The 16,518-nt window shown below is 44.8% G+C and overlaps 1 protein-coding gene across 1 annotated transcript in view; it reads right to left on the reverse strand.

The window, feature by feature from the left end:
- Positions 1-16,518, reverse strand: part of DNAH10 (dynein axonemal heavy chain 10) — a 1,963,751-nt gene that overhangs the window by 1,408,345 nt on the left and 538,888 nt on the right. Inside the window, exon 19 of the mRNA XM_086942901.1 lies at positions 13,259-13,415. Coding sequence (XP_086799027.1) covers positions 13,259-13,415 — 157 coding nt within the window. The remainder of the gene's footprint in view (positions 1-13,258; positions 13,416-16,518) is intronic.

The raw sequence follows: 16,518 nt of genomic DNA on the forward strand, positions 1-16,518 counted from the left end.
AGATAACTTTGAGGAAAATATGTTTATTGCAGACCTCAGAGTTTCTAACGTTAAAAAGAGCGAGAATGGTAGTTTTACTTAATAGCTACCAACAGGTTGGTCGACATGTTTCAGCAGAGTTACGGATCCCAGAGGTATCCACTGCATTCCTCAGGACCTGTGTCGCTACTGCTAGTGTGGTGTTAAAAGAGTAAGGAAAAATTTCACCTGGTTTGATAGTGAAGAGTCATTCTCCTAGCATGTTTTGCAGGAGAGTACTGCCTCACCTCACCTGGCTCACAGCGCAGGTAATTGAAGCACCGCTCTGTCCGTCGGTACTTCCAGCGTCCCTCTGACTGTAAGGGGACGCTGGAAGTACCGACGGACAGAGCGGTGCTTCAATTACCTGCGCTGTGAGCCAGGTGAGGTGAGGCAGTACTCTCCTGCAAAACATGCTAGGAGAATGACTCTTCACTATCAAACCAGGTGAAATTTTTCCTTACTCTTTTAACACCACACTAGCAGTAGCGACACAGGTCCTGAGGAATGCAGTGGATACCTCTGGGATCCGTAACTCTGCTGAAACATGTCGACCAACCTGTTGGTAGCTATTAAGTAAAACTACCATTCTCGCTCTTTTTAACGTTAGAAACTCTGAGGTCTGCAATAAACATATTTTCCTCAAAGTTATCTAATTTTATACATCACTACCCTGCACTTTTTGCACTTTACCACACTCCCTCGCACTGCTTTTCAGTAGCCCCTTGAGACCCAGTCATACCATCACTGGTCCTCATGCTGTCAATTTTGACCACATCAAAATAAACCATCCTTCATGGTTAGAAGGAACCCACATGATGAAAAGGGCGCCAAGGAAGAGCTACTGATGGGTATCTTTCAGCAACCGCGAATGATGTACTCTGACTAGTGGACAATGGTCACTAGTTTTCTCACATAGTCGTTCTCTTTGAAATTCGTTGTCTTGACCCTCCACTATTATTTGTATTTTGTTCAGTTTCCTCCGGGGAGTATAGTGTTGAGTGGTCATTAAAAATAATCCCTGAGACCCCAACCTACCTTTGTTTAATTAAGGCCCAAATAAGTAAGCAAGAGCTTCAAGAAGCATTACAATCGATATCCACAGCAAAGACACCCGGTGGAGATGGCTTCCTATCCGAATTCTATAAAAACTTCCCAAACGTCTTAATGTATGGCCAAGTGTTTGCTGAAGCATACAAACGACGCGAACTACCACACCAAATGTCCAAAGCCCATATAGCTGTGATACTGAATACGGGAAAAGATCCTCTTGAACCAAGTTCGTATTGCCCATATCAATGTTGAATGTTGATCTTAAGCTCCTCAGTCATTATGTTAGGAGGGGGACTTTGCGCTTGCTTTCTTAGATATTGAGCAAGCCTTTGACTCCCTTAACTGGGAGTATATGTGGAATGTAATAACCAAAGCAGGACTGGGAAGGATTAGTTACTTACCTGTAATCCTAGTTCTCTTCCAGGGGTATCCTCATCAAAGTCATAAGCATTAGAATATTCCCACCCATGCGCGGGACCCCGGAAACAATATATTATATGTGCCCCACATATATATATAGACATATATATATAAATATATATATACATAAAAATAAGCAATTGCAGCCAAATAAAATAGTAGAGCTGGAATATGCTGTGAAGAATTTCCACCATACAGTGTATTTTGCATTAGAAACATGAGAAACAACACCAATGCTTGTTTAGAAACTGTTTTAATGCTCAGAAAACAGTAGAAATTCTTATAACACACTGTAAGCATATACAGCTCCCAGGCTGCATTGCAAATACCCAGTCTAAAAAGACTGAAAAGCTAACTTGTAGCTGAATGTACTAAAACTGACGCTGTGCCTTTAAGGCACCTCTGCCCCATAGCTTCCCATCATGCCTCAGGGGTTACAGTTAGGTCAGTTGTTCTTTTCGGAGACTGAAAAACCAAACCATGGTAATAACAGGTTAAAAACATCTCCTATTTAATAAACAAAGTCCTTTGCCCGGGGAGGCGGGAGGGTTGCTTATGACTTTGATGAGGATACCCCTGGAAGAGAACTAGGATTACAGGTAAGTAACTAATCCTTCTCTTCCAGGGGATCCTCATCAATAGTCATAAGCATTAGAATAGAGTAGCGAGCCTCACCTCATCCCTGCGGGCAAAGGAATCAACAGATAACATTCATATTCGTAGGCCCAAAAGCAGGCCTTATTCTACCCAAATAGGTTTCTCAAGGAGGCTTGCCCTACTTGAGAATCCGCTCTGGAATCAGACTCTAGGCAATAATGCCTTGTAAAGGTATGGACTGATTTCCATGTCGCAGCCTTGCATATTTCTGACATAGGAATGTCATGTAAAAACGCTATTGTGGCTGCTTTCCCTCTAGTGGAATGAGCTTTGGGTGATTGTAACAAAGGTTTGCCAGCCAGCTGGTATGCTAGTTTGATACATGAGACAATCCATCTGGAGATGGATCTTTTGGCTGCTGCAAATCCGGTCCTCATTGAACCATAATTGACAAAGAGTTAGTCTGTCTTTCTGGTGTCCTTCGTTTTTTCTAGGTAAAACTTTAGCACCCGTTTAAGATCCAACGAGAGCAACGACCTCTCAGCTGGGGTCGATGGGTTAGGAAAGAACGAAGGAAGGGTAATCGTTTGATTTATATGAAAATCCGATACCACCTTTGGAAGGAAAGATGGATGAGCCCTCATTACCACTCTGTTGTGGTGAAACACAGTGTAAGGTTCCTTGGTGCAGAGTGCTTGTATCTCGCTAACCCTGCGCGCAGAGGTTATTGCCACCAAGAAGGCCTCCTTCCAAGTGAGATGCTGCAAGGAGGCCTTGTGTATAGGCTCAAACGGTGTAGACATCAGCCTGGAGAGAACCAGGTTCAACTCCCAGGGAGGAGAAGGATTTCTCACAGGGGGATAGACCTTCTTTAATCCCTGAAGGAAATCCTTAACCACTGGGACTTGAAAAAACGATGTTTGTGTAGGTGATTTTCTGTACGCTACTATGGCGGATAGATGAACCCTAATAGAAGCGTATTTCAACCCTGATGTAGCCAAGTAAAGGAGGTATGGAAGGACTACCTCTTCTTGTCCTTTGGTGGGATCAAAGCCATGGTCCTTACACCAAATGAAAAATCTTTTCCACTTGAACGCATAAGACGCCCTTGTGGAAGGTCTCTTTGCCTCTTTTAAAATATGCATACATTCAGGAGGCAGATTTAAGTGTCCATATTGCAAGACCTCAGGAGCCATGCAGTCAGGTTCAGCGATGGGAGGCTGGGATGAAGGATCCTCCCGTTCATTTTGCTCAACAGGTCTGGCCTGCACGGCAGGCGTCTGTGTGGACACAGCGACAGATGTAACAGATCTGGATACCACCATTGTCGCGGCCAATCCGGAGCAATTAGGATCATGTCCATGCTCGATCTAATGAGCTTGGCCACCACCTTCGGAATCAGTGCCAGAGGAGGAAACGCATAGGCGAACATTCCTGTCCACTCCAGCAGGAGAGCGTTCCCTTGCGTCCCTGGCCTGTGGAACCTGGACGCGAAGGCGTGGCATTTGTAGTTTTCGTCGTCCGCAAATAAGTCTATGTCTGGATGACCTCAGCAACGGAAGAGTTCTTCGACTACTTCGTCGTTTAGCACCCAGTCTGGCTGATCTTCGAAGTGCCTGCTGAGTGCGTCCGCTTTTGTGTTTAGCTCGCCTGGAAGGTGCACTGCCACCACCGACAGTCCCCGAGCCAGAAGCCAGTGCCAGATTGTCTGGGCCTCCAGAGACAGAGGGCGAGATCGAGTTCCTCCCTGCTTGTTCAGATAGAACATAGTTGTAGTGTTGTCCGTCTGAACCAGGATTTTGTCCGTTGTTATTGCTGGAAGGAACGCTTTGAGCGCCAGATGAACTGCTCGAAGCTCCAGCATGTTCATGTGGTATGTCTGGAGGTTGGTCGACCAGCGACCCTGAATCTGAAGATGACCCATGTGAGCACCCCAGCCTTCTAGAGATGTGTCCGTTACCACAGACAGCGAAGGAAGAGGTTGCTGAAAAGGGACTCCCTGCAGGACATTCCGAGGGCGAGTCCACCACTGTATTGAGGTCAGTGCTGCTTGAGACAGGATGATTCGATCCTCCCAATCTCATGTCGCTTGGTCCCACTGATCTTCCACAGACTCTTGTAGAGGCCGCATCCTCAACCTGGCGTTCGGTATTAGGAAGATGCAGGACGCCATGGAGCCCAATAGAGACGCTACTTCTCGCACCTTTGGACGAGGAAACTGAAGTAACTTTTTGCATTTCTGCCCCATGGAAGATAGTCTCACCTGTGAAGGAAACGCTCTTCCTAACTTTGTGTCTAGAACTGCTCCCAGATAGTGGATAGTTTGCGTGGGCTGCAGGACCGACTTTTCTGTGTTCACGTGGAGGCCGAGCCTGTGTAGTTGTTGGAGACACAGGTGACAGTCTTTGGTGGCTTGACGAGGGGACGGACTCTTCAGGAGCCAGTCGTCTAGATATGGGTACACAAAGAGACCTTTTTTGTGTAGACATGCCGCTACCACTGCCATGCACTTGGTGAATACCCTTGGTGCGGATTTGAGTCCGAAGGGAAGCACTTTGTACTGGTAATGCTTGTTCCCTACCAGAAATCTCAAGTACTTCCGATGACCTGGTGTTATAGGAATGTGGAAGTACGCGTCTTGTAAATCCACCGAACACATCCAATCTCCAATCTGTAGATGAGGACATATCTGATGAAGTGCCAGCATGCGAAACTTCTCTTTGACCACCACCTTGTTGAGGGTTCGAAGATCCAAAATCGGTCTGAACTTGTCCTCTTGGTCTCTTTTGGGGACTAGAAAATACCTTGAATACACTCCTCTCCCCCTTTGTTGCGTGTTTATCTAGGTTCCTGATCGATACCGTGACCTTATGCCCCTATTCGGCTATAAATCCATTTATTCCCTATATTGGCATAACCGTTCAAGTGCGATTTTCAGAAAAGTCATCTCTGGCCTCACACGAACAGAGCCACATTCCAGCATAGTTCTCTGCCACTTCCTTTGCGACCAATTAGTGCAATGACAGAGCAGAAGTCACTATCTGATATTCCTAGATTAACACTCCGAGTTCTTCAACAAGATAAAAACTCAGCAAACCTGGAAATCCCCGCTTGCTGTGTTTTGATTAGTAATGGAACTCTAATGAGCAACTGATAACTATCACTTCCTAGTGACATCTTTAATTGACGTCTTATGTCCAGCAAACTTGCGTCAAACCCGGCACCTGTCAGGTATAAATATTACCAACGTTGCCTTAAGCAATGAGCTACTGTTGCTGATGCTAGCTGCCTGCAAGACCCCGTGTTGGTGAACCTAGCACTCTGTCGCTGCAGCCTGCTGTCCCTTGGTGGTGAAGCTGCTGATACCATTATCTCTGCTAAAGCGCGAACGATGGTGCAGTACGCTTAAGGAGCTGAACAGCCGTCCCTCTGCGAAGACATCCAGTAGATTCCAGCTGCCCGCGGACGCTGTCCCCCCTCCTTCCTCGACGCGCTGAAGAGAGCAGCTGCCTTTCTCGTGCAGAGAAATCCAGCTCCGGCGTTTCCGGTCTACCCTTGCGGGTGACTGGGATATCGAGAGTGACCCCTGAAGGAGATACCAATCCTCCATCATTCTATTCAGAGGTATGGTGTTGACTAAACCCTTAGACGAGAATTCTTGAAACAAACCTTGGCAAAACCAACTTAACTTAAAGCTACTTACTTACTCCCCTTCCACGTGTTAGGCTTAGGTCAGGCACACTGGGGTAGGCGTAGTTAGAAGCACCAGTTGAGTATGTTAGCCTAATGTATATATGACTGTATATATATGTTTTATTACTTTTAAACCATTGTATGGCTAAGAAACCATATCAATGCTTTTACAGTTCTATTTCGCAATACTTATCTTACTGTACGTACTTTTTATAATAACAATTCTTGCAATTGTGGCAATACATTTCTCTTGTACGAGAAGAAAGACTGTTCAATAAATGTTAACCTTTTATTGACAAACGCCCGTCTCTCTATTCTCTACATATCGTGAAAGTAAACTGCACTAGACTGACTGAGTGAAATACCTGTCTATTGTTTCACACGACCCTAGAGATTGACTCTTGATCTGAGGAGCAAAGTTGTCATGTTGCACGGTTGTTGGAAAACTGAATCCCTTCTTGTCTGTGCCAAGGAAGCTGATCACTTCCTATGCAGAGAAGAAAGTTTCCAGTGACCTCTGAGCTAGTTGGTAACACACCCAATTAAGTTTAGCATAGTCAGTGGAGGCCTGGAATATCTGCAGTTCCACGTCGATACTACTGTTTATGTTATTCCAATGCGCAGGGCCTAGTGGGAAACTAGGAACTACACTACAGGATGGGGGTACCTCTTCGGTTGCGTTTTTCTTTAAGAGGACGTTCACCTCCCTTTTGAGGAGTTTTAGATGGTACGAGCGAGTCTTTTTTGGAGGCATCGGTTGTGGTCTCTTCCGGAAACGTAGCGCATATCCATTGCGCAGTATATTCAGCACCCACCGATCTTTTGTGATGCTGACCCACTCTGCCAGGTGTTGCGAAGCACTTCCTCCCACTGGAGTGGGTAACAGCGCCAGAGGAAGCCACTGCTCAGGCCTTGCCTCCTCTAGGCGTGGTAGAGGACTGATGATGTCCGCCTCTGCCTCTGCCCGATTTTCCTCCTCTGTATTGCGCCTTCCCTTGTGGCTTGTTTTGAGATCATTGAGGGGTTTGAACACTCTGTTGACCTCCCCGGTTTTTGTTGGTCTTGAAGCGTTGTTTGAACGGCTCTTTCTTTTTCTCCAGACCAACCGCCTTCACTGTGTCCAACTCTGTCTTCATGCGGGTCATTTCCTGATCGGCATGCTCCCCGAAGAGTGAAGATCCTGAAAAAGGTAGATTGAGGATGCGCTGCTGGGCATCTGGTTTGAGACCAGTTAAACGCAGCCAAGAAGATCTCCTCGCACATACTCCATGTGAGTAGGCATGTCCTGCTAGAAGGGCGTTATCTGCAGATGAACTAATCATTTGGTTCGCCACCAAACAGCCCTCCGTCACTGTCTCCTCAAAGTCCTTCTGGTCCTCCTTGGGCAATTTCTCTTTGAATCGTTCCATGGAGTCCCATAGGGCTCTATCGTACCTTCCGAGAAGGGCTGATGCACTAGAGACTTTCAGGGATGAAGCTGCTGTGCTGCATACCCTGCGTCCCCAAGAATCTTGCGTCTTGCTGTCTTTGTCAGGAGGAACTGAAGAAGAAGGAGCGACTGTGTGATTCTTCTTAGCTGAGGCTACTATAACTGAGTCCGCCGCAGGCTTTCCCTTAACAAAGATAGGATCTGAGTCGGCCGGCCTATATTTCTTCTGGATACGTGCCGGTACCGCCCTGATCGTTGCTGGCGTGAGGAAAACCTCTTTGATTGGGTCCATTATCCCTGGAACCAATGGGAGCAAAGGCCGTGTATATGATTTGTGACGAAGGGTCTCAAAAATCACAGAAGTGGAAACCTCTGGAACAGCCATCTCTATATTAAGTTTGTGAGCCCCCCTTTGTAAGACGTCCAGATACGTGTTGACGTCGTCAAGCGGGGAAGCTCTGGAGCGAGGGCTGTCTGCCAGCGTTGGAGAGTAATCCCCTTTAGAAGATCTAGATGAAGATGAAGAGGAGGATGATGGAGTTCTCCTTCTCCTGTGGTGAAATTTCTCCTTCCTCACTGGTGATCTTCTCGGTCGTTCTTCCCTTCGAGGAGAACGTGATTCTCTCTGATGCTCCCTTCGTGGAGATCTCGATCTCTCAGTCCGTACCTCCCTTCTCGGTGTTCGAGATCTGGGTTGCTCCCTCCTTGGTGATCGGGAGACCTTGGGGGTATGCGACCTGTCCGCTCTCCTCTCGTGAGCGTGATCGGTGACTGGTAGGACTCTGTCTGTCTGCCTCTTCTGCCAGCTGCTGAAGAGGGGACCTGTGGTCTGGACTTAAGTACCTTCGTAGTCTCTCCGTCGCTCCAGAATCCTTCCATTTACTCAACGGACCATACCATCTTGGCGAGAGTCTTGCCTGTGTAATATACCATCGCTGGGGTGTCTTTTGCACCGGACTCCTACTCCTAGAAGAGGACCTCGATGAACCAGAGGAACTTAAGGAGGAATGGTGAGAAGCAGATTGTGTCACTAGGACTGTCGAAGGCACTGAAGGAGATCTCCGTCTCACCGGTGTTGGAGGACGTCTCAAAAGTCTTTCCCTCGACATCGAACGCCTCTGCGGCGTCGACAGAGTGATAACCTTCGACGTCGAACGCTTCGACGTTGACCTGTGGTCCCTCGACGCCGATCGGCGATGATGAGCCGACGACGGAGTCTTCTCCCTCGACGTCGAACGGCATCGTCCTGCCTTCGACGGAGGTCTCGACGTCGAACGGCGTTGCCCTGCCGTCGACCGAGGTCTCAACGTCGAACGGCGTTGCCCTGCCGTCGACGGAGGTCTCGACGTCGACCGACATTGGTCTGTCGGCGACGGAGATGTCAATCGACGTTGTCCTGTCGTCGACGATGCCCTCGACGTCGACCTGACATGTGGCGTCGGCGGAGGATCGGACCTCCTCGACGTCGAGCGCCGACGCGCCGTCGACGATGATCCCTTCCTCGACGGCGAGCGTCCGAGGGGGCTCTTGCTCCTCGACGCCGAACGCCTCTGTGGAGACGTCGGCGGAGGTGTCACACTCTTAGAAGCCTGTCGACGTTGAGACGACGGTGAGTGTGATCTGTCCCTCGACGCCGATCGTCGCCTGGTTGACGACGGCGGAGGTGACTTATGTCTTGACGTCGATCTTCTCGTCGACGGTGATCTCGTGGCTTCTCTCGACGCCGATCGTCGCCTAGTTGACGACGGCGGAGCTTTCTTCGTCGTCGGTGAACTTCTTTTCGACGACGATTTCCTCATCGACGCCGGTCCCGACGTCGACGGAGTTTTTTCTCTCGAACTGTCCATCAGATGTTGTTTTTTCAGCGCCGAGCCCGGTGCTGAGGTTGATGGACACTCTGATTTGCCTTTGGAGGGAGTTCTGGGTCTCTTTGAACTCTTCCTCTCTGTAGATCTTCCCCTCATGGATCTCTGGGCCAGACCATAGAGCCTGTTCCTCTCTCTGTCTTTAAGAGTCCTTTCAGACAGATTTTTACAATGTGAACAGTCTTTAGGATCATGATCCTCTGGCAAGCATAAAATACAGACCTCATGAGAGTCTGTTTTTGCCTTCTTGTGGCCACAAGAAGGGCAATCATCAAATAATGAGGGCATCCTGACAGGAAAACCTCACAAAAAATCGACTGCTAAGCAGTTATTTACCTGACCCTGATGTTAAAAGTCAAAGTAAATCAAAAAATTGTTCTTTAGAAGATTTTCTGACTGAAAAAGGCAGAAAAGTGTGGAGCTGTGCATCCAGGGTCCTTCCTGAAGGAGCCGGAAAGAACAACTGACCTAACTGTAACCCCTGAGGCATGATGGGAAGCTAGGGGCAGAGGTGCCTTAAAGGCACAGCGTCAGTTTTAGTACATTCAGCTACAAGTTAGCTTTTCAGTCTTTTTAGACTGGGTATTTGCAATGCAGCCTGGGAGCTGTATATGCATACAGTGTGTTATAAGAATTTCTACTGTTTTCTGAGCATTAAAACAGTTTCTAAACAAGCATTGGTGTTGTTTCTCATGTTTCTAATGCAAAATACACTGTATGGTGGAAATTCTTCACAGCAAATTCCAGCTCTACTATTTTATTTGGCTGCAATTGCTTATTTTTACGTATATATATATTTATATATATATGTCTATATATATGTGGGGCACATATAATATATTGTTTCCGGGGTCCCGCGCATGGGCGGGAATATTCTAATGCTTATGACTATTGATGAGGATCCCCTGGAAGAGAACCCCATGCACACATTGGGTCAAGCTGTTATACACAACCCAGAGGGTGAGGGAACGTACTGGAGGATATATCTCAGAAGCAATAGTCCTACAATGGGGAACAAGGCAGGGATGCCCCGAGTCACCATTACTCTTTGTCATGGCAAATGAACTTCAGCAGACTGTCCAGGATTGTGGAATTCCTGTGGGCAGTACAGAACATATAAACTTGTTATATGCAGACGATGCCATGATCTACCTCCGGCAACCAGAAGAATCGGTTCCGATCCTTCTAGGGTTGATGCAGGAATTCTAGGAGATCACTGGCATCTGGGTAAATGCACAAAAATCAACGTTCCCGCTGGGCCTACTAGCTAACCATCCGGTGGAAGCGCTGCAAGATCTAGGTCGGATACGTTAAATATTTGGGTATTAATATTGCGAAAAACAATTCTTCAATCTTAATATGGTGAGGGTCATTATGTATTAAAATCATCTATACAATTTTGGATCGCCCTACAATTATCTCCAATGGGGAAAATAGCACTTCATAAAATGGTGGAGCTCCCACGCAGTCTATACGTAATGCAGGTCACCTTCTATGAGCTCCAGCGAACAGTATTTGATGAACTTGACAAATTGATTAGGACACTTCTTTGGCAGGGTAAGAGATGTAGAGTAAGCCTAGGTCCCTTGAAGCAGAAGTGGGAGAAAGGAGGCATGCAAGTTCTAGATTATGAATTATATTACGTTGCAGCTCAATTACAATATTCATTTAATTGGTTGGACAGAGAACCAAACTGGGAATCAAACTTGTTGTAAAGAACCCATCTCGAATACTAGCTAGGGGAGCTGCTAATGACCAAAGGTGCTAGGACTCCTACGACACTCCCCCAAGTGATCCGACACATGGGGAAAATATGGAAAAGAGTGGTCATGCGCATTATTAGAAGAGCCCAATATGGATATATGGTTGCTGATACCCTTCGCACAAATCGCACGCACAATGGCTACCGATAAATGGCAGCAGGGTGGCTGCTTAATGTTGTCCGATTTATACCCTGAAAATCGATTTATCTCTACGCAAAAGGCCCAAGAATCATTCAACCTGGGTACAGGCCAATTCCTAAAGTATGAAAAGATTGCGGCAACAGCGAGACAATTATGGCCCACCTTTCCGGAGGCACCAGAGTGTACCTACATGCTGGTAACATTGCTAGAGATGGTAGGGGTGTCATAAATTAATACCTCAAAATACATGCAGGGGTTAAAAGAGTGTTGGTGAGTGCTGGCTTTAAATTGATACAATGCAATTATACACACATGACCTATCTATCCCCCAAACGTCTACATGACATATACCTCACTAGAGACCCACAATGCCCGAGATGTCATTCGGTACCGGCAGACTTTTTGCATATGATCTAGCACTGCACCTCAGTACATCATTTTTGGACAGAGATTCTGGGTCAGCTGCAAAAGACCGAGGGTTGAAAGATCCCACAGACAGTGTGGGTGTACCTACTAGGCCTTCTACCTGAGAGTTCCAAGAAAAAGGTCAGTAGGCGATACGCTATCTTAGGCCTTCTTATAACAAAAAGGCAACTTGCAATTCATTGGATAAGTCCCCAGGCTCCAGCGAGGGAGGCTTGGGAGATGGATAAGATAGAGTGGGCAGGAGCTGAGGAGCTGCATATTAGGTGGACGTGAAACGTTAGCAGTATGGGCAGACATGACTCGGAGTCTGAACCTAATCACATACACACATTCTCAGAGAGGAGCCTCGCCTTAGGGACCCGGGGGAATACACAATGACCAGGATAGTGAAGGGAGACATCCCTGCGGTCAGATGAGTATGGATCAGTGGGGAGTGGCAATGAACATTTCCAGGGGCAGAGTCAGCACAAGCAAGAATTGCAACGAACACGAGGCAAACGCCCTGTGTGCGGCGACTCTTTGGCCCGCCTGATGCGGAGAGATTTCCTGAAAATAAAGGAATCTGAGTGTGAAATTTCATACTTCCATTTGAACACTACACTAATAGTGTGAGTATTCAGTTTTGTTTTTTGTTTTTTTGTTTTTTTGTTTTGTCCTGACGAAAGCTCTACAGACCCGCTGGGCCCAATAGAGCTGAAACATGTCGACTTATTGATAGAGTTATATGGTAATCCTGTAACTCGATTACCTAATATATCACTATTTCTCCTTTTTAATCTGCAGTGTGCATCTTCTTTATAATAAATATTGTTTTTGGTGCCACACTGTTTTTAGATTTTTTGCTTGGTGACACTGCACTCCACCTCTCATTATTTCTGGACACTTCTACTCTTTACAGAGGTTGCCTCGGGTGAGGCAGGCATATAGGACGTCGTTTGTCAACCCGATGAATATGCCATGACGCTAGAGAAGGGGCGGATAAAAGATAAACCGCACTTTTAACACCTCAGCGTCTATGAGGGTTGTCAACAAATAACCAATGGTTATTGTAGATACAAGTGTCCATTCCCTTTTGTGATTATTGAGGTACCTATTCAGGGGAACTGAATGGACGCAAATTCCTCTTCCCTCCCATGATCATAATGAACATAACGACTCTGTGAGGGAAATGATCTGTTATGAAAGAAAATTGAAAGTTACCTATCATTGAAGCTCGAGAGGGAGGGGGTGGAGGGTAAGTTTCGGGTTTAAGTGTTACTATAACGTATGGTCATATTGGCCACGATGGATTGAGGGGGGGGCCTTGCTTGCAGGTCCAGGACCTTTTGTACGTTTGGTTCCGATACGCCTGATGTATGTACCTTAATGACCTGTAAATGGAATGCCTCCCTAATTTAATTAAACTTGAAAATAAAGATTTAAGTAAAAGTGTCTGGACAAGCTGGCAGCACCCCTAGATTGTGTTTTGTTGTTGTTAATACAGAGGAATGTAAAAATTATTGAAAGGTATACTTGTGTTTTTTTTCTTGTGTAGATTAAATGTTTGTGTGAGCATTTAAGATTCTGTAAAGAGGAGAGTGGGCACCTTTAGAGGGTAGCTCAAAGATTAGTTGCCTTCAGGAAGTGAAGACTGAAATAAACACAAGAAGGTTAATAGCAATTTTCTTTCAAAGTACAAGCTGAGTTTAGGGCATGTTTTCTCTTGTGCAACAAAAATTACATGAGATAACTGATACTTTTTCGAATTTCAGTGCCACATATGCTCCAAGAATACACAATGAGTGACTGACCGGTTCTACAGTTACAAAATGGCAAAGCATTATAGAAGTTTTATCTTTTGAAAAAATATATACCTTGGTGGTTTCAACGCAACTTTTGATACACTGAACAAACATTTTGTAGATTTCATTGGAATTTGGGTGAAGAATGACCTCCGGAGCTGATAAAATAGTTTCTACTTGGAAGAGTGGAGCATTACCGATTACTGCAGCATTAAAAGCCTGGAAATTCCTATGGAAAAAATAGAACAGATTTACATTGAGAACCATATTTTGTCTATATAGTCTGTTTTTAGTGGCGTATTACAGAAATACAAACTAATCTAATTGGGAAAGAGGCCATCCAAATTCAATAGCAGATTAACATTCTAAGTATTGGTGATTCATTTTCAACAGGGTTCTGCAGCCAGAGATCCTAAAATCGAACATTTTCCAGCATTAGTGACTTGGTAACATAATTCTAGTACAGCCCTCTCCCACTGTTAAAATCTGCCTTTAATCTTTCAGACTCAAGCCGCTTCCATGGTGCTTCCGAACTCATGTCTAGACTTATGCTCTCTCTTTTAGCGGGTGCAGTATTTCTTAATTTGTCCTACTATGTCCTTTCATTACAGGATATGTTAAGCAGTAAGAACATATATTTCAGTATATAACACAATTTGGAATGCATTATACCCAGAATGTCAGAATATCATGTACAGAAACATAGCCTGACTTAAATATGGTGTTCTAAATATTATTTATAAAACTATTGTGCCATATCGGTGTAAAGTTTCAACGATAAGTTTAATGGGTATATTTTTGGGACAAGATATGTCAAATGAAAGTCTGACAATGATATTCTGGTACCACACCAGTTACCTGTTGTAAAGGTAGATGTATATTTAGGACCGGGACCTTGTTTTTCATAATTGTTTGTTTAAAGCTCTAAGTATTCCATCCATGTGTAATCCACCAGATAATAGACCCTAGTTGAGAATCCTTCGTTCTGCCTTTACCCTTCCACTCTTACTCAGTCCCTTTTCTCCTCTCTTCCATACCATCTTGACTTCACCGCAACAAATTATGCAGTCTTTCTCCACTATTCCACAATCATTAACAATTTAGGAATTCCAATAGATGCATGTATAAATGTTGACAAAGTGCCTGGAAAAAACGGCAAAAGCCCCTTTCTGAGCATGGACCATAAAGATTGCTTCCAGAGAGCAAGAGTACAAAGGCTGTTCTAGAGCTGCTCTTTTTCATAAAGGCTCTTCTCAAGGAACTGTAACGTGATAGGTGAGCACAAGTCACAAACACGAATGTCCATTAAATTGATATCCACAATTAAAAATGCTTTGATGCCTCATACAATATAAGAATATACTTACTGATAGCTTGCAGAGAAAGAAAAGTGAGCACAGGAACGTTATGACGTGATTTTATTGGGTCTCACCCAACGTCTGATTTACTTGTAATAGAGTCTGAGCAGACTACAGAACGCGAGGCTTCGATTGTTGTTGGAAGCCTGTAGTACAGATTGGATGTAATAATATATCAATAAAGGAAGACTGCTGTCATGTTTACTGACTACGCTGATGTATTAGTGTGCTGCATAAATGTTCTTTCTCTGCCCTTCCATTCATAGGTGTAATCAATCACTTCTTACAAGACTAAAGTATTCACTAAAATACAAAGTCAGAGCACAAGATTCACATCATTAATCAAACCCAAATATCTGTTGTGCCTGTAAACATTCCTCTCATAGTTGAAGCATTGTGCTAAAGAACAAGTTACTTACATTCGGTAACACTTTTTTTCTGGTGGATAAGGTATCTACCTATGGATTCCTCACCTTTTGAATTACCCCTGCACCAGCATTCCACGGAAATTATTTTCCTAGCTCTCGCACGTCGACGAGGACGTCACAATAGCACGGCTTCACTTGCAACTCCGTATAATGTCACCGGAGCCATAAGAAGACCTCGTCGGCAAGCTGACGTCAGTTCCACCCATTTTTCCATGCTTTCGAGACAAATAAGCGGACCAACAACATAATACAAGTATACAAAATATGTACACAGATACATACAGTGCATATATATATTTATATATATATCTATATGTATATGTAAATATATATATATATATATATATATATATATATATATATATATATATATATATATATATATATATATATATATATATCATCAAAACACGAGCTACAGGATAGTAACTCGAGACAGGCCACTCCAAGCGTGCTGTTCACTTTCTTTAATGGAGACCATTCAAGCATAGCATGACGCGTTTCGCCTCCCTCGAGGCTTAATCATATGCAGCATTCCTTAGGATGGGTTCGTTGGCATTTAAAAAAAACGTAGCTCTAGACATAGAAGAAGGACAAATGTCCACCAGTTCGATTTAAAGTGGCAGTAGGTGTTCAAATGTAAACAAATGTACATTTCTATCCCACAGTTTTGGTAATTACTTGTAATCCCATCAGGAAAGTTCCTTGAAAATTAAGTATTTCCATCATACCTGTGTCCCAACATTGTGTTTCTCAAATGTCTTTAACTGTGGTATTAGAACCACAGTACCCAGAATCCACCATTTCTGTTCATCTTCTCTCTACTTGGTGCTTCAATGCAGTTCTTGGCAAATTTAAACCTGTGTTTCCGCCACAGGTCCTGTATACAAAGCGCCTTTATCAGGAAAAGTTCAGTTTTATGGCTTGTATACTGCCGGCTGCACCAGCATTCCGCAGAAATTTTCTCAGCTCTCGCACGTCAACGAGGATGTCACAATAGCACGGCTTCACTCGCAACTCCGTATAATGTCACCGGAGCCATAAGAAGACCTCGTCGGCAAGCTGACGTCAGTTTCACCCATTTTTTCCACGCTTTCGAGACAAATAAGCGGACCAACAACATAATACAAGTATACACAGTATACAAAATATGTACACAGATACATACAGTATATTTATATATATATATATATATATATATATATATATATATATATATATATGTGACAATCCCTGCTATCTCTCGCCCGGAGCCCAGTCCTGGATACCGCTGCGCAGGAAGAAGAGAGGAGACCTCAGGTGCAGTGAGCAGTATTTTTTATTTCCTCGAGGAAGCGGCACACCACAGCATGACGTTTCGGCCTACACAGAGGCCTTGATCACATGACGCACGCTGGGGAAGAGGCAATTTTTAAAGTGCTAGTGCTCAGTGAAAATACAATCTCATAGGTGGGTTATGGTCACATGTCACGCTGAATCATAGACAGAGACAAAAGGTTGTGAGCAAAACACATCACGGGATAATCCCTGAATTTCCGTACATACT

This window comes from Lissotriton vulgaris, chromosome 11 (assembly GCF_964263255.1).
Source record: "Lissotriton vulgaris chromosome 11, aLisVul1.2, whole genome shotgun sequence".
Classification (NCBI taxonomy): Eukaryota; Metazoa; Chordata; class Amphibia; order Caudata; family Salamandridae; genus Lissotriton; species Lissotriton vulgaris.